This window comes from Theobroma cacao, chromosome 6, assembly GCF_053813885.1.
Source record: "Theobroma cacao isolate CCN51 chromosome 6, ASM5381388v1, whole genome shotgun sequence".
In the NCBI taxonomy this organism is placed as follows: Eukaryota; Viridiplantae; Streptophyta; class Magnoliopsida; order Malvales; family Malvaceae; genus Theobroma; species Theobroma cacao.
Window position 1 is genome coordinate 24486555 of NC_142644.1, and position 24383 is coordinate 24510937.

The window sequence follows — 24383 nt, forward strand, 5'->3', positions numbered from 1 at the left end:
TTAAATTTTCTTAGAATGTAAGTAAAGTAAAAAAATAATAAAAAAAGATTATGTAAGTAAAAGAAAATATCTTAAGAGAATATCCTATAATATATACAAAGATGCAAATAAAATAAAAAGATCTTAAATTAATTCTCCTTTACTCCCCTCAAATTGAAGCATGAAGATTGGAAATGCCTAACTTGCCCAATAAAGCTTGAAATCGCTCTTGACCAAGTGCCTTTGGTTAATATGTTTGCCGGTTGATATTGAGATGAAATTGGTTGGGGTGATAAAATTTTGAATTGAATATGTTGCCAAATGAAATGGAGGTCTATTTCAAAATGCTTGGAGTGCTCGTGAAAAATTGAATTGTCTACGATATGCAATGATGCCTGATTGTCACAAAATAAAGAAATTAGATATGGATATGATACTCCCAAATCAGATAGCAGTCGAAAAAGCCAAAATCTCTCCTGCAATAAAATATCTTCAATAGCTATATGTAAAGAATGAATGGTCAAATGGGGACTTCTGAAGATGATAAACCTGGTGCTCTCCCTATTTGTCAAAACCTTGAGGAATCTTCATGTAGACTTCCTTTTCAAGATTGTCATGCAAAAAGGCATTGTTTACATTTAACTTATAGAGTTCCCAATTGCACACTGAAACAAGTGATCGTGAGATAAAGTAATTTGCAAATGAGACACCCAACATGTCGTGTCTACAGCTTGATGATGTGCGATCCAAAGGTGCACAGCGCTCCCATTCAAGACCCTCTAGTGTTCATCTTTCTCATACGAGGCATTCAGTTGTGCAGACCTCTTGGTCGAGACCTTATGGTGCATGGCCCATGTGTGTGTGGTTTGGGTGTGTGTGGCACTCCTGTGCGAGCCTATTTGGGACGCGCTCATAGCCCGCATGGCCTCCTGTGGTGCAAGTCGATTGTGTGTGGCCTGTTGGTGCAAGGCTCCAATGTATGCGTAGCCTAGGTGCACTTTCCTCTTGTGCATGCCTTGTGGGCACGCTGCATGTGCACGTTCTGAGTATGCGCGACTATGTTACGTGTAGCCTCCTATTATGGGGCTGTGATGTACATGAACCGCTATCATGCAGGCTGTGTCTACGTGTTCTTTTGGTGTAAGGGCTCTCGGTGTGAGTGGTCTGTGTGTGCTCCTTGCACATGAGCTGGCACTCAAGTGTGCAATCTTCTCGCGCTTTTACTGCTTGTGTGCAGTCTTGGCGCCTTAGGATGGCATTTTAAGATTCTTGATCTGTGTCGTGCTGCGGGGCTCATCTGGGTGCGTGCTATTGGTGTAACTCGACTTTGTAACTATGTGGGTCATATAGAAACCCCCAATCAATGGTGGTCCGATGCTAATTGTCAATAGGCCCCCAAGTAATGTTGCCCCAAAGTTGATTTATGTCTCTAAGGCATGTGCGGCACAAGTGTGTGCTACTGGTCTGAGCCTTCTAGAGTTAGACTAGTCACGAAATCGCAGATCGTGACATTTTCCCTACTTAATTTAGGCAACACCCTTGTGATCTCTTTCCATCTCAAGTCTTTTTCGAGGTCCCCACTAGCTTCATGGGTTCATTTAAGATAGCTCCTCGTTGGTTGACTCGGGAACACTTCCAATTCTGGATGCATTTGATCGTGTGGATATTTAGCTTAATGCAATATTTGCTAGAGAACATGCCACTTCAATTTCAAAAAAATACTTGAGTTTACCAAGATCCTTGATGTAAAATTTTGCATCCAAATAATGTTTCAACTTAAAAATGCGATTGAAATTGTTTTCATGATGATAACATCATCAACATATGTGAGAACTACAATCCATTCATCAAATCCTTTGAATATAATCTTCAAAACCTTTAGCAATTTTTAAATCCTCCATGTACAATCTTCAAAATCTCTGGGTAAGTGATTTTCAAATCCTCTAGATACAATCTTCAAAATCATCGAGTAAGTGCTTCCGAATACAATCTTTAAAATCTTTAGGTAAGCATTGGATCTAAGATTGGAAATCTCTAGAATTGACATCCAGTTTTGATATCGATCTATCGATAAATCCCTAGATCAACGATTAGAAATCCTCAAAATTGACGCCAGGTTTTACTACTGATCCATCCATGAATCCTTGGATATAAGATTGGAAATCTTCAAAATTGACATCGAGTTTTGCTATTGATCCACTCATGAACAACATAAAGTTTATGGATTGAAATGTAGTCAAGAAATCATGCTAGTGAAGTAATTATCTCTAGTTTCACTCAAAGGTTGTGAAACAAAAATCAAACTTGAATGATTAGATTGATGCAAATAAAACGAGAATTTGGTATCAATTACAATGTTTTGCATATTCGTAATAAGCGCCCTCCTAAATAGCAAATCGCTATCTTCAAACATATATTATGTATGGTAGATGTACAAATCAAAATTTAATTCTCCTTAAAAAAAAACACAAAATCATTCCATTTGGAATGCATATCAAACCTTACCTTAGTTGCTCACCCAAATGCCAATTAAAAATCATGGCTAATACAGACTTATTAAATCAAAATCGGAACCACATATACTTTACTTTAATTGCTCCTTGAAGCATAAACTCATTTATATCTTAAATGTGTATGAATAACCAACTCATCAAAATATATTGCATCATGGCAAGACATATCGGATTATACAAAACACAATATAAAAGTGATCCTTCTGGAAAATATCATAATCATCATCTAGTAGTCAACTAATGGTATAACATATCATGTATAGCATTGAATCAGTTGACGGAGAACAAATCAAGTACCGCTTCGAAATAATTGATAGAGAACAAATCACGTACGGTGCCAAAGCAGTCAATGGAGAACAAATCACGTGCGACGTCGAAGTAGCCGACAGAGAACAAATCATGTGCGACACCAAAGCAACTAATGGAAAACAAATCACTGGAAAAAAATATCACTCTACCACAACTAGATCAACGTCATGGCTGAAAAGAAAAAAGCTATGCTAGGAACTTGACTCTAATACCATGAAAAATAAAATGTCTCAAAAGAAATCCTATTCAATTTAACAATGAAACATAAAAGAACTATTTATAGAGATAGCATTTCTAAAACTTACTTATAATGCAAGCAAAGTAAATAAGTAAATATTTTAATCTTAGATTTTCTTGAAGTGCAAGTAAAGCAAAAAGACAATAAATAAATATTACATAAGGAAAGAAAAATATCCTGTAATATATACAAAGATGCACATAAAATAAAAGATTTTAAAATAATTCTCTTTTTAACATTGGGAAACAATATTAAAGAGTTAAATCTCTATATCGTTGGGTGTAGGCATAGAGGCTACTGGTTACCTCAATGTGTCCTTGCTGCCAAAAGGATAACTACATTAAGGCTTTATGGTGTCAGTTGGGACCTTGTAATGATCTAAATCTTTCTAATCTACAAAAGGTGTGCCTTGGAAAACTCTATATAGATGAACAGATAATTGAGAATCTGATCTATAGCTATCCCCTGCTTGAGGATTTTAGACTCATCTACTTTATAGGATAGAAAATTTTTCAGGTTCCAAATCTTCCTAACCTTGGCTGATTTGCACTCTTGCAAGGGGCTGAAGAAAGTTAACTTCCAATCCCCAAATCTTGAAACATTTTGGTACCATGAGAAGAAATCTACGCCCTGCAAAATCGACTTGCCCACATTCAACACCCTTAAGAGTTTGACAATAGCAAATTCTAAACTAAAGGGTGAGTTGTTTCAAAATCATCTCTGTTATTTCCCTGTCCTTGAGAAATTGGTCCTAAGCAAGTGTAATGCCTTGAAAAAAGTTACAATTTCAAGTTATCAGCTTAAGGCCCTTGTCTTGAGAGAATGCAAATAGCTAAAGGAGGCTGATATTGGCACCCTGAATCTTCTTTTATTTGAGTACAAGGGTGATAAGATGCATTTTTCTTTCTTGAATCCGTCGAGTTTAGAGGAGACTAAGCTTCATTTTAAACCATCAAAACAAGAGGCCAAATCTGGATTCTGCAATGAAGATGATCACACGCCTTGGTTTGCTAGATTGCAAGAATTTCTTGAGAAGTCCGATTACTCAAACGGTTTGAAATTGGTGGGCCGCTCCAATAAGGTATCTTCATTTCGAGGTTACTCTTCTACTGTTTTTATCAAGAATAAAGTGTTATTATCCACACGAAACATCCATCTTCACAAACTTGCGCTATTCTGCTCGTCATTGTTTATCAAGAATAGTCATTTATGAAAAACCGAAGGAAATTTTTCTTCCACCAGTCTATCATCTCAAACTTGTTGTGGTCAAATCATCAACAACTCTTGAGGATCTGTTAGATGATATTTTAAGAACATGGCGTCCAGAGACACTATCATCATTGTCAATTTCCAGAAGCAATCTCCCCAAGGTATGATTGCTTAGCGGTCGAAGGTTTGTATGTGTATGCACCCACGTATGAATTCTGGTAAATAACTTGTTCTTCCTGAGTCACTGCTAGTACGTAAGAAACTAATGGCGAGAGAGAAGGAGCTCAGCTGCTGCACATACAACGTTTCCGGTAATTAATGCTGGCGGCACTTTCTGGATAATGTCAAAACTGAAAACCTTGCCAATAGCAAAAGTACATCTGAATGGATTGCTTGGTTGAGGTCATCTCCAGCCATGTTCGAAACTAATTGTTTCAAATTAAGTTGGAAACCCCTTAATCATGTTTGTCCGGGGTAAATTCATGTTTAACTGAATATTACTATAGACACTAAATTATAGACAAGAAAAATTAAAAATATATAAAAAAATATATATATAAAAAATGAAAAATAAAAAAAAAGGGAGAGAGGTACGACTGGCAGGGTGCGGACGCACCCTGCCAGGCACCTCTCTCACCTGCCAAACGCGAATTTTTCGCGTCCGGCAGGATAGTGGAACTTGCCCCTGGGTGCCCAGGGACAAGGCAATGGGGCGTGCCCCCTCCAGAACCCGAGAATCGGGTATAAAGGAGAGGGGGCACTGTAGCAACCAAGGAGGAGAACCTGCAACAAAAAATTACCAGCTTTCTAAGCAATGGAGAGCAACCAAGGAGCCGAAAAATAGAGAACAAAAAAATAGAAAACCTGCAACAAGAAAAACCCCAGCAGCCACACCAAAAAATCCACAATGAGCACTGAAAAATCAATCAAAAAAAAGAGAGAAATAGGAATTGATTATTGAGAGTGGGGGTTTTTGGGATTTTGAGCAGAGGAATAGTGAAATCTGGGGTTGTTTGCCGCCGGTAGGAGGAGTGAAATCTGGGATTGTTTGCCGCCGGTTAGGAGGAGCAACAGCTTGGTGGTTTGCCGCCGGTAGGAGGAGTGAAATCGGGAGTGTTTGCCGCCGGTATGAGGAGTGAAATCTGGGATTGTTTGCCGCCGGTTAGGAGGAGCAACAACTTGGTGGTTTGCCGCCGGTAGGAGGAGTGAAATCTGGGGTGGTTTGCCGCCGGTAGGAGGAGTGAAATTTGGAGTGTTTGCCGCCGGTGGGGGATGATTTGAGAAGAGAAGAGAAAGGCAGCATTTTTAAAGAAAAAGAGAAAGTACCGCCGGCATAGAGAGAAGAAAGAAAGTTGAAAAGTGAGGAGAGAAAAATAAGAAAAGGAAGTCCATCTCCCCTAAGCCGTACGGCGTCGTTTGGTGCTCCAGAGGGTTCTGTGCAGAGCCAAACGGCGCGTTTAGTGCCAGTTGTGGTTAGCCTAATTGTCTTGAACTAATTTAGTGTGATCAGGTAAGGAAAACTTCACTCCTTTGCCTAATTGATTCATAATGATTTAATTGCTTAGGTTATTATGGTTTGATTTGTTTGGATTTAATCTATAAAATTCAATTTAAGCTTCATATGATTAATCTGAAAATATTTTAATACAGTGCCCTAGAAGTTTCTGAAGAATGTCTTTTAGGATTAGGATTGGTTTACTTTAGCATAAGGTTCCAAAATCTTTTAGATACTATTTTTAGGACAAAGAAGATAATACACATAGAGAGATATAAATCTATATATAAAAATACAATATAAAAATAAAAATATATACATATAGCTAATAAAAAATTTAAAGGTAGGAGAATGTTTAGCAAGGGTGAGGGAAGTAAATATGCAAAACAAAAAATAGATTGCTAAATGAAATATATATAAATGAATGAAATAAATAGTAAGTTAAAGAGCTACATATAGAATAAGTAAGTGAAATTGAAAATTATTAGGCTATTAGTGAGGTATTCTTAAATAAAATATATAAAAGAGCATGGGAAATATTTATGTACATTAAAACATATATATATATAGTGAATAGAGATAGATGAATAAATGTAAATAAATATAAATAAATATATTATGTTAAATATCAAAATAATTATAATAAAATAGATATGGGAATCAATCTAAAAATAATAATAATTAATTCTTCAATAAAAAAAAAGATAATGAATAATAAAATAAATACAAAATACTATAATATTAACTATAAGTATAACATGCCGATGATGGGATAATCGATCGAGATGCGAGAAGTCGCAATCCCGAGTTTATGTTCCCTAGGCTCGGAATCCAAACCAAGGCTCCACCAGTATGATGGGAGGGCCTCGTTTTTAAGATTCCGAAATCCTTAATAAATAAAGAGCTTGATTATACAACAAAAATTATTACTTGATGAAATTACTTGATAAAAATAAATAATAAGTAATAAAATAATGATAAAGTGATAACAATTCAAATATATAATAAATAATTAATTTGCGAAAATACAATATATATGACATTAAATAAATAAATAAATAAATTAATAATAATAAAAAATATAACTAATTTAAAATTAAGCATTGAGTATTAAGTGGCATAAACTATAAAAAAATGTGAAGATAAAAATAAAATAATAATAATAATAATAAAATAATAATAATATACATATGAAGTAAGATCTTAGGCATTAGGTTTGAATAAAAGATTGCTTATGAAAAATATGTAATAATAAAAATATAAAAAATATATGAAATAAAAAAAGTATAATAAAATATATAATTTTTGTTTACTAAAATAATATAGAATTATAAGCAATTTGTCTAAGTATGAATGGAAAACATAAGAACTTAGAGCAAAAAAAATGTAAAGATAAAGATAAAAAAAAAATAGTAATAATAAGAAATAAGAATAGAAAATATGATAATAAAATAGATAATTGCATTAGCATAGCATAGCATATACATATTGTATCATATATATCATTGCATATTAATATTTTTGGTTTTCGAGTTTAAGCCCCGATGATGGGATCTTTCGGGGATCCTGCGAAGGCGGGTATTTCTCGAAAAGTTCCTTAGGTGAAAAGATGTTCTCGGGTCTCATCAGTATGATGGGAGGGCTCAAGAACCGTCTTTAATAAAAGGCTTTTGCCCGAGTTGGATTCATTATGCACAAAAATATTATTTTAAAAAGAAAACGTACGATGACCCCGATGACGGGAATTATTCGTCAAATTTGCGAAGGCGAATTTCTCGGATAATTCCCTAGGTGAGAGAATATCTCGAGTCCCACCAGTATGATGGGCGGATTCGAAAAATATCCTCAATAAAAGGTTGTTTGTTCGGCATTTTTATCTCACGCCATGCATTTCATCTCGCCACCCATTTGCATTCCATTTTAGGTTAAATAGGAGATATAAAGAAAAAAATAATAATTAAGGAAATCTAGTGAGATTAAAAATTAAAGCCCAATAGGATAATCTAAAAATGGTACCGTTCATAGAACGGGCGTCTGAGGGATGTTAATCCTTCCCCGGACGTAACCGTACTCCCGAACCTAGATCCAGGAAATTGTAGACCAATTTAAGGTTCTTTTCGGTGGGCTTAAAATTAATTTAAGTTTTCATCGATTAGAATCGATTCAATAGGTGGCCAATCGCACCTAGTAAAAAAGATTGGTGGCGACTCCTAGCTTAATTTTTAGTGAGTTTTCACATTCACGTCTAGCGGTCGGGTTCCCGGACCCGCACGTTACGACAGCTGGCGACTCCACTGGGGACCATAGAGAGTCGAGCCAAAAAAAAATAGGTTATCCAAGGCTTTAAATAATTCACTGTTTTCTTAATATTAATGATTCGTACTGCATACTTTGTTTGGTACATTAGTTTATTTCGCATTTATTACTTTATTGCTTCTAATACATGCGGGGATTTAGGGTCGAGGGATGTGAGATTGTTACTTTGAACTCATGATTTCCTTCACACACACAGCACATTTTACATTCATGCATAAACCCTCCACCCGGGTTATGTCCTTTTTAGGAGGGAGTTTAGTAGCTACGCTCTCGTGAGGTGATAACCTCCGCACGGGCTAGTGAAGACTCCCACTCAAATCGAACCTAGTCCGTTTGAAGCCTGTGATGGGTGAGGACCGGGGTGCCTTACTAGTCCGTGTGGACGACAGTGAGGAACGATTTGGGAACCTTAGCTCTGTCTATAAACCCCGCTCAGCATATAGAGTACCGAGAGCAGCTTAACCTTAGAAAGGGCCATACCCGTGAGAATATACCTTATAAATAGGTACACATGAAGGAATTTCTTCCACTCCCTCTATTTTAAATTATGCCCCGAGATAATAAAGTATCGTGGAGTAGACAATAATACCCATGATATTACTTGTTATTCTCTCATTATTTTTAACATTCCATTATTCCTTTTTACCATACTAACTTAAGTTTATTTTGCTTGTCATGCGCATGTTACATGTTCATTTGCACACATCGTAATTGCATATAGGAGAAATATTGGCTACACAACATTCAACCTAAGAGATCCCAGTTATATCCATGGCATCGTCATCAGCAGGCCCGCTCAACATATACAGAAATGACTATGAGATAGAGTTGCAGATGAGGCAGATTCAACAAGAAAAAGGAGATTGTTTGACCCAAGGACATATCTCAATTTTACCCGAGAGAATTCACTTGGATCTTCAGCAGAATGACTTTACAGAGATGGTAGGAATTTGGGAACAATGGAGACGTGCTCACCGAGACAATTTTCAGAACAAGTATGGACACATTGCATGGCTCCTATATGTACCAATCGATGACCAGATGCTCCGAGCCATTGTTCAGTTTTGGGATCCCTCATATCGTTGCTTTGTCTTTAATAAGGTGGACATGACCCCTACCATAGAAGAATACTCCTCTCTGCTTCGGATAGACCATATGCAGCCTGACAAGATCTATTGGAGGGCCCAGAAGACGGGACATCGACGAAAGTTGGCCAAGTTGTTAGGAATGACTACGGTGGAAGTGGATCAGCAATTGAAGAAGAAAGGAGACATAGAATGCCTTCCGTGGAGTTTCTTGAACGGATATATTAGAAAACACATGGAGGATGAACAAGGTCTCTTGGCTTTCGCGATGGCAATTTACGGCTTAGTGGTCTTCCCGAAGGTTCTAGGTCATGTGGAGGTGTCAGTCATAGACTTTTTTTGATCAAGTGACAAGGAGCATCAACCCGGCCCCATCCATCTTAGCTGAAACCTTCAGATCCTTGAATTTCTGTCGACGCAAAGGTGAGGGACGATTCATTGGCTGTGCCCAACTCCTAACCATATGGATCAAAAGCCACTTCGAATGCAAAGAGAGCAAATTTCGAAAGCTCTATCTGTCTGCGAGTTGTCCTATCCTTGAGTTCTGCGAAAGTGAATGGCCCGACTACAAAAGGAAAGAAGAGTGGGTCGCAAGGCTCCAGAGGTTAATGAGCATTGAAGTGACTTGGAGAGCTCCATGGATGCCACAAATGCAAGTAATGTATAAATGTGGGGATAAGCCATGGGTACCACTGATGGGACCTTGGGGAGCCATCAGCTATGCCCCAATAATGGTACGGAGACAGTTCGGATCTGAGCAGTTCGTGCCCATGACTCACCAGCTCGACCAGTTAGAGTTTACATATGGAGAGCCAGAGACGCTAAAGAGAATTGAGGAAATTGCTCAGGACTGGAAGAAAACTTACCGAGTAGATCAGGGAAGGGTTACTGATGAAGTCACCACAGGATATCATACTTGGCATGACCAAAGGGTGAAAAATGTCATACATCCCCCGAAGAATCCATCCAAACATCCCGTAAACCCAGAACCTCAAGACGTCCTGTTGGAGAGTGAGTTAACGAGGAAAAGACTTGAAAAGGAGATGATGAATATGAAGCGAAGACATGAGGATGAGCTAGAAGAAGTGAAGAAAGAGACTGCAAGAAAGGTACGGGTGGCTTTGAAAGAGCGGGATGAGTGGCAAAGCAAGTTTGAGGAAGTGAGCAGGGCAAATTCTTCTCTGTTAGCCAGAATACAAGAACTCCAAAGTGCCAACAATGCTTTGCAGCACGAGGTACGAAGACAAGGACAAACCATCCAAGAGTTGAAAAATGACTGCGACATGTTGGAAACTGCCATGGAGGGCTATAAGGCACAGTATGAAGCAATAAGGCAAGAATATTTCCAAATGAGGGAAAGAAACAATTCATGCACACAAAGCCTTCAAAGGAAAGAAGCTGAAATGCAATGGATACTGAGACAGATGAGAGAAGTGGCATTTAGAGCTCGAGTAATGGCAGACAAGACCGAAGAACTCAGGCGAGAGATCCTCCCCAAGGATGAATTGAGTGAGCGGTTGATCAATCACCTCAAGATGGTTAGGGATCAATATGACAAAGTCGGTTTTTCTTTTTGATAAGTTATGGATGGTTTCAGACAATGATGTAATTGGATATTTAAGTTTTATGGATGCGGATTTTCTTATGGTAAATGTTGGATGGCCAATATTTTTCCTATTCAAATACATTTCATTTGCATCATAATGCATGATTCAGATAAAAATAATAAATAATAATGCATAAAATTCTAACTTATTCCTTGAACTAATAGAACAAAATTCCAAAAAAACAAATTCTCCACAGATATAATACAAGAGCCCGTTCTAAGATCATGGGGGACGAGCATTCAGAGAGGATGGATAAGATTGAGAAGAAGCAAGAAGAAATCATGGGTCAGTTATCAAAAATTTTGGAGTTAATATCTACAGATAAAGGAAAGAAAGCGGCAGGGAGTTCTGGTACACCAGAAGACGTTCAACAGACAGAAACCAATACAGACCCCGTGTATCCACCAGGATTTACACCTCAACCTGCAAGGAATGCTTCTATTCCCATGCCATCCGTGGGTCAATATCCATTTTTTGGGATGCCAATAGGACCACCACCGACTTATGCTCAACAAAGGCCAATTGGAGGGGCAAGTCCTTCAGATCCCATCTCTGTGCCTGATTTGGATGATCCAAAGGAACAAGAGAAGCTCAAATGTGGATCCGTTGAATCGAAAGATAATCCCGATACTCATCAAAAATTTGACCTTTTTGAGGAAAGACTGCGCATGGTAGAAGGAATGGGAATGTATTGTTCTATGGATGCAATTGAGCTTTGTCTGGTTCCAGATGTGGTTATACCCCCAAAGTTCAAAGTTCCAGACTTTGAGAAGTATGATGGAACCAAGTGCCCGGTCACACATATCACCATGTATTGTAGAAGGATGGCCGCATATGCTCATGATGACAAACTTTTGATACATTGCTTCCAAGATAGCCTTATTGGTGCTGCAGCAAAATGGTACGTCCAACTGGACCGCAATCGAATCCACACGTGGAAAGACCTTGCTCGGGCGTTTGTAGCTCAGTATAAGCACGTTACAGATATGGCTCCGGATCGCCTTTCTTTACAAAACATGGAGAAGAAAACCACTGAAAGCTTCAAAGAATACGCTCAAAGATGGAGGAATGTGGCCTCTCAAGTTCAGCCACCATTGACTGAGAAAGAAACCACTGTAATGTTTGTTAACACCTTGCGAGCCCCTTACTATGAACGATTGGTTGGTAGTGCCACAAAGAACTTTGCTGATATGGTGATTTCAGGAGAAATGATAGAAACTGCCATTAAGCAAGGGAAGATAGAAGGAGGTGATATGGCAAACACAAGGAAAGGGGGAACTTTCAAGAGGAAAGAAGGAGAAGCCCAAGCCATCACTTCAGGACAACACCAAGGAGGAACATACAACCCTTACCAGCCATACCTACCATACCCCTACTACCCAGCTGTGCACAACACTTCACAAAACCCATACCCATACCCGCCTATGCCAAATGCCTACCCTAACCCGTACCCATATAATCTCATCCAACGGACACCTTACCCACCTGCTTCCACACCTGTTACAGCTTCAACCACACAACAAACAACACCTTCAAACAACCATACTACCGGTGAATCAAGAGGATGGCGAAACAAGCAAGAGAAAGTGCAGTTTGACCCAATCCCAATTCCTTATGCTGAACTCTTTACTCAGTTAGTTGCAAACCATTTAGTAGCACCCTTATACATAGAGCCATTAAAACCTCCGTTCCCGAGATGGTATGACACTTTCGCCCATTGTGATTATCATTATGGAATCGAAGGTCACTCGATTGAGAATTGCACGGCATTCAAGCATAAGGTGCAAGGGTTGATCAAGGCAGGAATCCTGAACTTTGAAAAAAAGACAGAACAGAATGTTAACAATAACCCACTGCCAAATCATGCTGGGGCAGGGGTAAATGCGATCGAAAGGGAGGTGTATGTCAAAAGGAACATTCGGGAAGTGGAAACCTCCATGGAGAAAGTATTTGAAGCCTTGGTAGAAGCCGATATGCTCGAGATGTGGCCTGAATGTCCTAATGTGAATGACTCATGAGATATCCAAAGACTATGTTGCTTGTATCACAAAGGATGTGTGGGACATTCAATCCAGGATTGTAGTTCTTTCCGGAAGGAAGTGCAAAGAATGATGGACGAATCAAAGATCGAGTTTTATACGGAAGCTTCAGAGTCAGCAGTAAACATGATATCCAAGGAGTCCACTCACCCCATGAAGATAAAACCTTTGACCATTTTCTACGAACCAAAAGGAGAGTTTGTGGAGGACAAAAACCGTGCCAAGATGATCATCGAAGTCCCTAAACCCTTCCCTTACAAAGACAACAAAGCTGTCCCATGGAACTACAACTGCAATGTACAAGTGTCAGAAGCGAAGAAATGGATAGCTGAATCTCAAGATGATGCTGCCAATATAACTGGTGTTGGAGGGATTACCCGCAGCGGACGCTGCTATTCACCGGAAGCATTCGAGAATCTCAAGAATGAGAAGGGAAAGGAAAAAGAGCAAAGTCCTAAAGGAGAAGAGGTACAACCTCCGGAATTGACAGATGGTTCAAAAAGATCGGTGACAGAAAAAGAAGCTGCAGAGTTCCTCAAGTTCATCAAACATAGTGAGTACAATGTAGTCGAGCAATTGAACCGGTTGCCCGCTCGTATTTCACTACTATCTTTGCTCCTCAGCTCAAAACCACATAGGAACTCTCTGATGAAGATTCTGAACCAAGCATATGTGGATCATGATATCTCAGTTGAAAATTTGGACTACATTGTTGGGAACATTTCGGTGGGTAACATAATATCCTTCAGCGATGAAGAAATCCCTTCTGGAGGTAGAGGAAATTACAAAGCCTTGCACATCACTACCAAGTGTAAAGGTTGTACCGTCGCAAAGGTACTGCTTGACAACGGATCATCCTTAAATGTGATGCCCATGAGGACCTTGGCCCGTTTACCCATCAACATGTCCTACATGCGAAAGAGTCAGATGATCGTAAGAGCTTTCGATGGAACAAGGAGAGAAGTAGTAGGGGACATTGAGATACCGATAGAAATTGGCCCATGTACCTTTACCATTGAATTCCAGGTTATGGATATTGCTCCTTCATACAATTATTTGTTGGGAAGACCTTGGATACACATGGCTGGGGCCATACCTTCATCTCTTCATCAGAAGGTCAAGTTCATCGTGGAAGGGAAGATTGTCTGTGTTAACGGGGAAGAGGACTTACTCATAAGCAAGCCAGCAGATACGCCTTACGTGGAAGCGGCGGAAGAAGGGCCTGAATGTTCATTTCGATCCTTCGAGTTCGTTAACACCACGTATGTGGGAGAAGGAACCACACCGCCTATTCCGAGGCTTTCCAAAACCACCAAGATGGTTGTCAGTCAGATATTAGGAAAAGGATACCGAGCAGGGGCAGGATTGGGAAAAGAACTACAAGGCATTAGAAGTCTCATACGTACTACCAAAAATGAAGAAAGGTTTGGTCTGGGGTACAAGCCAACCAAGAAGGAAAGAGAAGAAATGATAGCCGAAAGAAGAAAGGAGAGGTTGGCTCGCTTTAAGGGGCATGAGTTGGAAATCCGAGGAATGACATATCCTCATCTTTACAAGACATTCCCATCTGGAGGTTGCATCTTTCCTGAATCACTCACCATTGGGAACCGAGAATCAGTGTCAGCTTTAGGAGGGATCTTTTCTGATTTATCAATATGTGCAACGGAGGAAGGTGAAGAACAGCCAGGAAATGCAGATGAGATTCCTACTACATACCTTGGGCCACCGAATCTAAAGTTGAGCAACTGGACCACCATGAGTTTACCATTCACTTGTGATTCAATTTCAAAGTAATGCAAACTAAACATCCATGCTTATGCCCAAAAGCATTGGAATTTTATGTATCGGGCTTTTTATCATTTATCATTTTAATAAATTGACATGCGTAGTGCATTTCTCATATCTCTTCTCATAATTAATCATTTCCATTAGTGTCGTTTCATCCCTTTATTTTAACTATTTACCTATACAATAGCTCTACATATTTCAATTCCCTTTACCTTCCAGGATTCCAAATAATGAATGCGAAGATGATAATGACAGTGGTTTTGAAGTTGATTTTGAAAAAGGTACAAGTGTCAGTGAACTTGACAATACAGAAAATGTGGAGGATTATGATTTAACTCTGGACTTGTTAAGACTAGTAGAACAGGAGGGGAGACAAATTGTCCCACATCAAGAGACACTTGAAACAATTAATTTGGGAAATGAAGAAAATAAGAAAGAAGTTAGAATTGGTGTGACGTTGGTGTCAATGGAAAAAGAAAAACTAATAAAGTTACTTCATGAATATGTAGATGTGTTCGCATGGTCTTATCAAGATATGCCAGGACTCAACACAGACATTGTAGCTCATAAACTGCCTTTGAAACCTGAATGCAAACCGATTAAGCAAAAGTTAAGAAGAATGAAACCTGAAATGTTGTTGAAAATTAAAGAAGAAGTGAAAAAGCAGTTCGATGCAGGATTCTTGGAAGTAGCTAAGTACCCTGAATGGGTTGCAAATATTGTCCCAGTTCCTAAGAAAGATGGGAAGGTGAGAATGTGTGTGGATTATCGAGACTTGAATAGAGCTAGCCCAAAAGATAATTTTCCTCTTCCCCACATTGACACCTTTGTTGACAATACTGCCCGCCACTCCATGTTTTCCTTTATGGATGGCTTTTCAGGGTATAACCAAATTAAGATGGCACCAGAGGATAGAGAGAAAACTACCTTCATAACTATGTGGGGGACCTTTTGTTATAAGGTAATGCCATTTGGTTTGAAGAATGCCGGGGTAACTTATCAGCGAGCTATGGTGACTCTCTTCCATGATATGATGCACAAAGAGGTTGAGGTGTATGTGGATGATATGATTGTAAAAGCTCGCAAAACAGAGGACCATGCGACTAATCTTGAAAGATTATTTAAGAGGTTACGAAAATTTCAGCTCAGATTAAATCCGGCAAAGTGCACTTTTGGAGTCACTTCAGGAAAGCTACTGGGTTTCATCGTTAGTGAAAGAGGAATAGAAGTTGACCCAGATAAGGTTCAAGCAATCCGTGATTTGCCCCCTCCCAAGACGCAAAAAGAAGTTAGAGGATTTTTGGGGAGATTAAATTATATAGCCCGGTTCATATCACAACTCACACTCAAATGTGACCCGATCTTCAAACTCCTTCGCAAACACAATCCGGGGGCGTGGAATGAGGGGTGCCAAGTTGCTTTTAACAAAGTTAAAGAATATTTGTTGAGTCCGCCAGTATTGGCACCACCTGTGGTCGGGAGACCCCTCCTCTTATACTTAACGGTAAATGAAGGATCCGTGGGATGTGTGTTAGGGCAACATGATAAAACTAGTAAGAAAGAAAGGGCAGTTTACTACTTGAGCAAGAAGTTCACTGAATACGAGTCCAAGTATTCCTCGTTGGAAAAGATGTGTTGTGCTTTAGCAAGGACGGCGCATCGACTCAGGCAGTACATGCTATATCATACCACTTGGCTCATCGCAAAGTTGGACCCGATTAAATACATCTTCGAGAAACCTTCCTTATCAGGTAGAGTGGCAAGATGGCAAGTGTTATTGTCTGAATATGATATTGTATATGTGTCTCAGAAAGCTATCAAAGGAAGTGCAATCGCAGATTTTCTTGCAGAAAGGGTGGAAGAGGATCATGAACCAATGGAGTTTGAGTTTCCAGATGAGGACTTGATGTCAATATGTCAAACAAGTGGGGAGGAATCAGAGAAAGAGAATTGGAAGATGTTTTTCGACGGAGCTTCGAATGCCTTGGGGCATGGCATAGGGGTCGTGTTAGTATCACCAGAAGGAGATCATTATCCCGTTATAGCTAAACTCAACTTCTATTGCACCAATAATGTAACTGAATATGAAGCTTGTGTCATGGGCATTCAAGCAGCAATCGAGAGGAAAATTCACATTTTGGAAGTGTATGGGGACTCTGCTTTGGTTATTTATCAGTTGCGAGGAGAATGGGAGACACGTGACTCAAAGTTAGTTCGGTATCACAAGTATGTATCAAAGCTGATTGAAAATTTTGATGAAATTTGCTTCAATCATTTGCCCCGAGAGGAGAACCAAATGGCCGATGCATTAGCCACGCTGGCGGCAATGTTCAAAGTTGGTACCAATGTCAAGATCCAACCCATCATGATTAATCTTCGAGAGTGTCCCGCGCACTGCTCTAGTGTAGAAGAAGAAATAGACGGGAAACCGTGGTACCATGATATTGTGCACTATCTCAAATTTCAGCAGTACCCGGATCAAAGCTCAGAAAATGATAAGAAAACCATTAGAAGGTTGGCAATGAATTTCTTCTTGGATGGGAACATCTTATACAAGAGAAGTAGGGATCAAACACTTTTGAGATGCGTGGATTCAACCGAAGCTCGGAGAATAGTCGAAGAAGTTCACGAAGGAGTTTGTGGAGCACATGCAAGTGGACATAAGTTGGCGAGACAGGTCATGAGGGCAGGGTATTACTGGCTCACGTTGGAAAAGGATTGTATAGACTTCGCTCGAAAGTGTCACAAGTGTCAGATATATGCGGACAGAATCCACACCCCTGCTAATTCACTGCATGTATTGGCATCACCATGGCCATTCTCAATGTGGGGCATGGATGTGATTGGGTTGATAACCCCGAAGGCATCAAATGGGCATCGATTTATTCTGGTGGCAATTGACTACTTCACTAAGTGGGTAGAAGCAGCGTCTTATGCCAATGTGACCCAGAAAGTGGTATGTAAGTTCATCCAAAAGGAAATAATATGTCGCTATGGTCTCCCGGAAAGAATCATCACGGATAACGCTAGTAACCTCAATGGTTCGATGATGAGAGAGGTTTGTGCCAAGTTCAAGATCAAGCACCACAATTCAACACCTTATCGCCCAAAGATGAATGGAGCAGTGGAAGCAGCCAACAAGAACATCAAAAGGATAATTGAAAAAATGACAGATATATACAAAGATTGGCATGAGAAGTTACCTTTTGCTTTGCATGCTTATCGCACAACAGTCCGAACTTCCACGGGAGCTACACCGTTCTCTTTGGTGTATGGGATGGAAGCAGTTTTGCCAATTGAAGTGGAAATTCCTTCCCTTCGGGTCCTTAAAGAAGTACAGTTGGAAGAAGCCGAATGGGTTAATGCTCGTTATGAGCAATTGAATCTCATAGAAGAAAAAAGGTTGACAGCACTTTGCCATCGGCAGTTATATCAAAAGAGAATGATGAGGGCATATGACAAGAAGGCACACTCTCGACAGTTCCGAGAAGGAGAATTAGTATTGAAAAGAATTCTCCCGAACCAGCATGATCCTCGCGGGAAATGGACACCGAATTGGGAATGACCATTCGTGGTAAAGAAAGCTTTTTCAGGAGGAGCACTAATTTTGGCAGAGATGGATGGAAGGGAGTTTTCCAACCCGGTGATTGCCGATGCTGTCAAGAAATATTTTGCATAAAAAAAAAAAAAGAAAATTTTCAAGTTGAAAACCTGAAAAGGCAGCTTGAATTTGGGAGATGTGTTTAGGGCGGAAACCCGAAAGGGTGGTCTAGACACGAAAAAGGTCCAAATACTACAAAAGCTTAACGCAGAAAGGGTGAAGGTCATGATCCGATATGTTCATGCAAAAGACAAGGGAGCTGACAAATGTGCCTATTTCGGGATAAAATTTTGAGACTACTGTTAATATCTATCGAAACAGTCATTAAGAAAGGACTATATCCCGTTTGTGTTAATCAATTTTCCTTTGTTCCTTGTCATTATACTTGATTGTAGAAACTTCACTTTTTTCTAATGAAAAATAGCCTTTCACTCCCAACAATGCCCTCATTTCCATTCTGCCAAAAGAGGAGATATGAGTACATTGCATTGCATTTGCCATAAAATTAGAATGATACTTAATAAAGAGCATGATAAAGTGAGAAATGTTTGCAATATGTTGAAAAAAGGATCATAATTGACAGGGAATGAAATGGAGTCTAAGAAGGGAAAGAAAGGAATGGAATTAGCAATAGAATGGAGCACAGTTAAAATGTGAAGAGTGATTGGAACATGCATATGATAGAAGAAGAAAACAGTTATGAGCAATGAATTGAGAAAGACGAGAGATCAGAAATGTGATCGATTCATCCCCCATTGATCAAAGAAAAGGCTCTAAAAACACTAAAAAAGGGAAACTGATGAAGATGAATTGACATGTTCAAAATTTTAAAGTAATTGAAAAAGAGGGAAATTCATCTTTAAAATTATATGAATTTCAGATGAGGAATTGATTATTTTTCACCATTTCAAAAAAAAGGAAAAAGGTTTCGTTGCCTCAGTTTTGAGGAGTTCATTTTAAAGTTTTAGTGCCTCAGTTTTGAGGAGTTTATTTTCAAAATCTCGTTGCCTCAGTTTTGAGGAGTTCATTTTGAAGTTTTAGTACCTCAGTTTTGAGGAGTTCATTTTTAAAGTCTCGTTGCCTCATTTTTGAGGAGTTCGTTTTTAAAGTCTCGTTGCCTCATTTTTGAGGAGTTCGTTTTAAAAGTCTTGTGGCCTCAGTTTTGAGGAATTTATTTAAACTATATATATATATATAATAAAAAAATTGGTAAGAGAATTAAAGAGTTTAGTCAAATACAGTGTCTACGTCTTTGCACTATTTCGAATTTTCGAAAAGCTCAAAGAGGGGCAGCTGTAGACACTAAATTATAAACAAGAAAAATTAAAAATATATAAAAATATATATATATATAAAAAATGAAAAATAAAAAAAAAAGGGAGAGAGGTACGACTGGCAGGGTGCGGACGCACCCTGCCAGGCACCTCTCTCACCTGCCAGACGCGAATTTTTCACGTCTGGCAGGATAGTGGAACTTGCCCCTGGGTGCCCAGGGACAAGGCAATGGGGCGTGCCCCCTCCAAAACCCGAGAATCGGGTATAAAGGAGAGGGGGCACTGTAGCAACCAAGGAGGAGAACCTGCAACAAAAAATTACCAGCTTTCTAAGCAATGGAGAGCAACCAAAGGAGCCGAAAAATAGAGAACAAAAAAATAGAAAACCTGCAACAAGAAAAACCCCAGCAGCCACACCAAAAAATCCACAATGAGCACTGAAAAATCAATCAAAAAAAAGAGAGAAATAGGAATTGATTATTGAGAATGGGGGTTTTTGGGATTTTGAGCAGAGGAATAGTGAAATCTGGGGTTGTTTGCCGCCGGTAGGAGGAGTGAAATCTGGGATTGTTTGCCGCCGGTTAGGAGGAGCAACAGCTTGGTGGTTTGCCGCCGGTAGGAGGAATGAAATCTGGGGTGGTTTGCCGCCGGTAGGAGGAGTGAAATCGGGAGTGTTTGCCGCCGGTAGGAGGAGTGAAATCTGGGATTGTTTGCCGCCGGTTAGGAGGAGCAACAGCTTGGTGGTTTGCCGCCGGTAGGAAGAGTGAAATCTGGGGTGGTTTACCGCCGGTAGGAGGAGTGAAATTTGGAGTGTTTGCCGCCGGTGGGGGATGATTTGAGAAGAGAAGAGAAATGCAGCATTTTTAAAGAAAAAGAGAAAGTACCGCCGGCATAGAGAGAAGAAAGAAAGTTGAAAAGTGAGGAGAGAAAAATAAGAAAAGGAAGTCCATCTCCCCTAAGCCGTACGGCGTCGTTTGGTGCTCCAGAGGGTGCTGTGCAGAGCCAAACGGCGCGTTTAGTGCCAGTTGTGGTTAGCCTAATTGTCTTGAACTAATTTAGTGTGATCAGGTAAGGAAAACTTCACTCCTTTGCCTAATTGATTCATAATGATTTAATTGCTTAGGTTATTATGGTTTGATTTGTTTGGATTTAATCTATAAAATTCAATTTAAGCTTCATATGATTAATCTGAAAATATTTTAATACAGTGCCCTAGAAGTTTCTGAAGAATGTCTTTTAGGATTATGATTGGTTTACTTTAGCATAAGGTTCCAAAATCTTTTAGATACTATTTTTAGGACAAAGAAGATAATACACATAGAGAGATATAAATCTATATATAAAAATACAATATAAAAATAAAAATATATACATATAGCTAATAAAAAATTTAAAGGTAGGAGAATGTTTAGCAAGGGTGAGGGAAGTAAATATGCAAAACAAAAAATAGATTGCTAAATGAAATATATATAAATGAATGAAATAAATAGTAAGTTAAAGAGCTACATATAGAATAAGTAAGTGAAATTGAAAATTATTAGGCTATTAGTGAGGTATTCTTAAATAAAATATATAAAAGAGCATGGGAAATATTTATGTACATTAAAACATATATATATATAGTGAATAGAGATAGATGAATAAATGTAAATAAATATAAATAAATATATTATGTTAAATATCAAAATAATTATAATAAAATAGATATGGGAATCAATCTAAAAATAATAATAATTAACTCTTCAATAAAAAAAAAAGATAATGAATAATAAAATAAATACAAAATACTATAATATTAACTATAAGTATAACATGCCGATGATGGGATAATCGATCGAGATGCGAGAAGTCGCAATCCCGAGTTTATGTTCCCTAGGCTCGGAATCCAAACCAAGGCTCCACCAGTATGATGGGAGGGCCTCGTTTTTAAGATTCCGAAATCCTTAATAAATAAAGAGCTTGATTATACAACAAAAATTATTACTTGATGAAATTACTTGATAAAAATAAATAATAAGTAATAAAATAATGATAAAGTGATAACAATTCAAATATATAATAAATAATTAATTTGCGAAAATACAATATATATGACATTAAATAAATAAATAAATAAATTAATAATAATAAAAAATATAACTAATTTAAAATTAAGCATTGAGTATTAAGTGGCATAAACTATAAAAAAATGTGAAGATAAAAATAAAAAAATAATAATAATAATAAAATAATAATAATATACATATGAAGTAAGATCTTAGGCATTAAGTTTGAATAAAAGATTGCTTATGAAAAATATGTAATAATAAAAATATAAAAAATATATGAAATAAAAAAAGTATAATAAAATATATAATTTTTGTTTACTAAAATAATATAGAATTATAAGCAATTTGTCTAAGTATGAATGGAAAACATAAGAACTTAGAGCAAAAAAAATGTAAAGATAAAGATAAAAAAAAAATAGTAATAATAAGAAATAAGAATAGAAAATATGATAATAAAATAGATAATTGCATTAGCATAGCATATACATATTGTATCATATATATCATTGCATATTAATATTTTTGGTTTTCGAGTTTAAGCCCCGATGATGGGATCTTTCGGGGATCTTGCGAAGGCGGGTATTTCTCGAAAAGTTCCTTAGGTGAAAAGATGTTCTCGGGTCTCACCAGTATGATGGGAGGGCTCGAGAACCATCTTTAATAAAAGGCTTTTGCCCGAGTTGGATTCATTATGCACAAAAATATTATTTTAAAAAGAAAATGTACGATGACCCCGATGACGGGAATTATTCGTCAAATTTGCGAAGGCGAATTTCTCGGATAATTCTCTAGGTGAGAGAATATCCCGAGTCCCACCAGTATGATGGGCGGATTCGAAAAATATCCTCAATAAAAGGTTGTTTGTTCGGCATTTTTATCTCACGCCATGCATTTCATCTCGCCACCCATTTGCATTCCATTTTAGGTTAAATAGGAGATATAAAGAAAAAAATAATAATTAAGGAAATCTAGTGAGATTAAAAATTAAAGCCCAATAGGATAATTTAAAAATGGTACCGTTCATAGAACGGGCGTCTGAGGGATGTTAATCCTTCCCCGGGCGTAACCGTACTCCCGAACCTAGATCCAGGAAATTGTAGACCAGTTTAAGGTTCTTTTCGGTGGGCTTAAAATTAATTTAAGTTTTCATCGATTAGAATCGATTCAATAGGTGGCCAATCGCACCTAGTAAAAAAGATTGGTGGCGACTCCTAGCTTAATTTTTAGTGAGTTTTCACATTCACGTCTAGCGGTCGGGTTCCCGGACCCGCACGTTACGACAATTACCAGGCTAGAATTTTGGATTTTTGGTTGTTATTCAAACTTTTTGCATTGGTTCTATGCTTTTTTGGTTGTGGATTCGTTACATGCTTTTATTAACAGAAACTCCAATGCGTACCCTACGTGCTTTGAACCTCCTAGGAATTTATTCTGATGATTGGGTGTCACAGAAAATAATATATTTGTGAAAATGGTTATTGACGAAGCAAAAGCAATATTCTCAATCCTCAGAAGGTGCTGGAAATGGTATCTGGTTCCAGTTGCTATCTATTTTAGCACCACTTTCCTCTAAAACAAAGCCTACTCCATAAGCTAGAACGCCTCAGTCTAAGGTGAAGGCCAAAGCTCATCCTTTATTGTGAATTCAGTATCTGATCTTCCAACTTCTGCTGGTTCATATGGTGAGAAATCCTAAATAACTTTGTTTTTCCTTGTTAGGACGTATATTTAAGTGGAAAAGGTCATATTTTTTAATATATTTTGGATGAACCTTTGATTCTTTAACCATAATAAGATAGGAGATTAATACATGACCTTGTAACTTTAAATTTGTGGTTTTGTGTATACAAAGTCGGATTTTGAATATAAAATAACAAAAAGAAAAAAGTTTCATTCTATTATTTCAATAACAGACATCTTTCATAGTATATTTTATTGAGCTCTTAGATTTGAACTTGCAGTTAACTTTTATGTGGAACTTCTTACTTGTATATATATAGGATGGTGGCAAGGATCAGCCAAGCGGTAAGAAGAAAATGAGTGTGGTCATAGGACCATGGGGAGGAACCGGTGGAGCTGCTTGGGACGACGGAACCTATCATGGGGTAAGAGAAATCACTCTTGTTTATGATCGTTGCATCGACTCAATCAGAGTGATTTATGATAAGAACGGTAAGCCAGTAACAGCAGAAAAACATGGAGGTATGGGAGGAAACAAGACGGCTGAGGTTAGCTGAGTACCTCTATTGTTAACCAATTTTCTTTTTGATGAGCTATAATCATTACAATCACACTCAAATTCCATCGGTTGGTTTGTTGTCCAGATTAAGCTCAACTTCCCAGAAGAATTCTTGATCAGTGTAAGTGGTCATTACTGTCCTGTAGTTCATGGAGGTGGCCCTGTGATTCGATCACTCACGTTTAAGAGTAACCAGAGAACTTTTGGTCCATATGGAGTTGAAGAAGGAACTCCCTTCACTTTCTCCATGGAGGGAGGACGGATCGCCGGGTTCAATGGGAGAAGCGGATGGTATCTTGATTCAATCGGATTTCGTTTATCTCGGGGGCAATCTCCGAAACTCTTTCAGAAGGTGCAGAAAGGATTTCAAAGGCTTGCTAGTAGTGTCTCGAAATCCCCTGCCAAGAATAATAACTAGTGAAAGGGACCCTTTGCCAACAGGGAGGCTTAAAGTTCATCGTTGAAATTAAAGCAGCATGTGCCTGAGATTTAAAAAGCACACAATCTTCTTTTGATATGTTTTGGATTTTGTTGCCTTTGGTATGTTATTTGATGTTAGTAAGGAGTTGGGGTTATGCCAACTTGTGTTTCATGAAAATGAGCAAAGCAAGGTAAAGGATCCTATCTCTCTAACCAGTCACCT

The 24383-nt window shown here is 38.3% G+C and overlaps 1 protein-coding gene and 1 pseudogene across 1 annotated transcript; both read left to right on the forward strand.

Moving 5' to 3' along the window:
- Positions 1-1037: 1037 nt before the first annotated feature.
- LOC148762216 (uncharacterized) lies at positions 1038-20211 on the forward strand (annotated as a pseudogene).
- Positions 20212-23059: 2848 nt separating this feature from the next.
- LOC18596087 (Mannose-binding lectin superfamily protein) lies at positions 23060-24373 on the forward strand. The gene is made up of 3 exons (XM_018123830.2): positions 23060-23183; positions 23502-23729; positions 23826-24373. Exons 1-3 carry the CDS (start codon positions 23181-23183, stop codon positions 24156-24158), a joined length of 564 nt encoding a protein of 187 aa, XP_017979319.1. The 5' UTR covers positions 23060-23180; the 3' UTR covers positions 24159-24373.
- The last annotated feature ends 10 nt before the right edge of the window (positions 24374-24383 follow it).

Excerpts from the sequence above, each read along its gene's own strand:
- LOC18596087 (XM_018123830.2), top strand. Across the intron at positions 23,730-23,825 it reads GAGGAAACAAGACGGCTGAG|ATTAAGCTCAACTTCCCAGA; the intron begins GTTAGCTGAGTA and ends TTTGTTGTCCAG.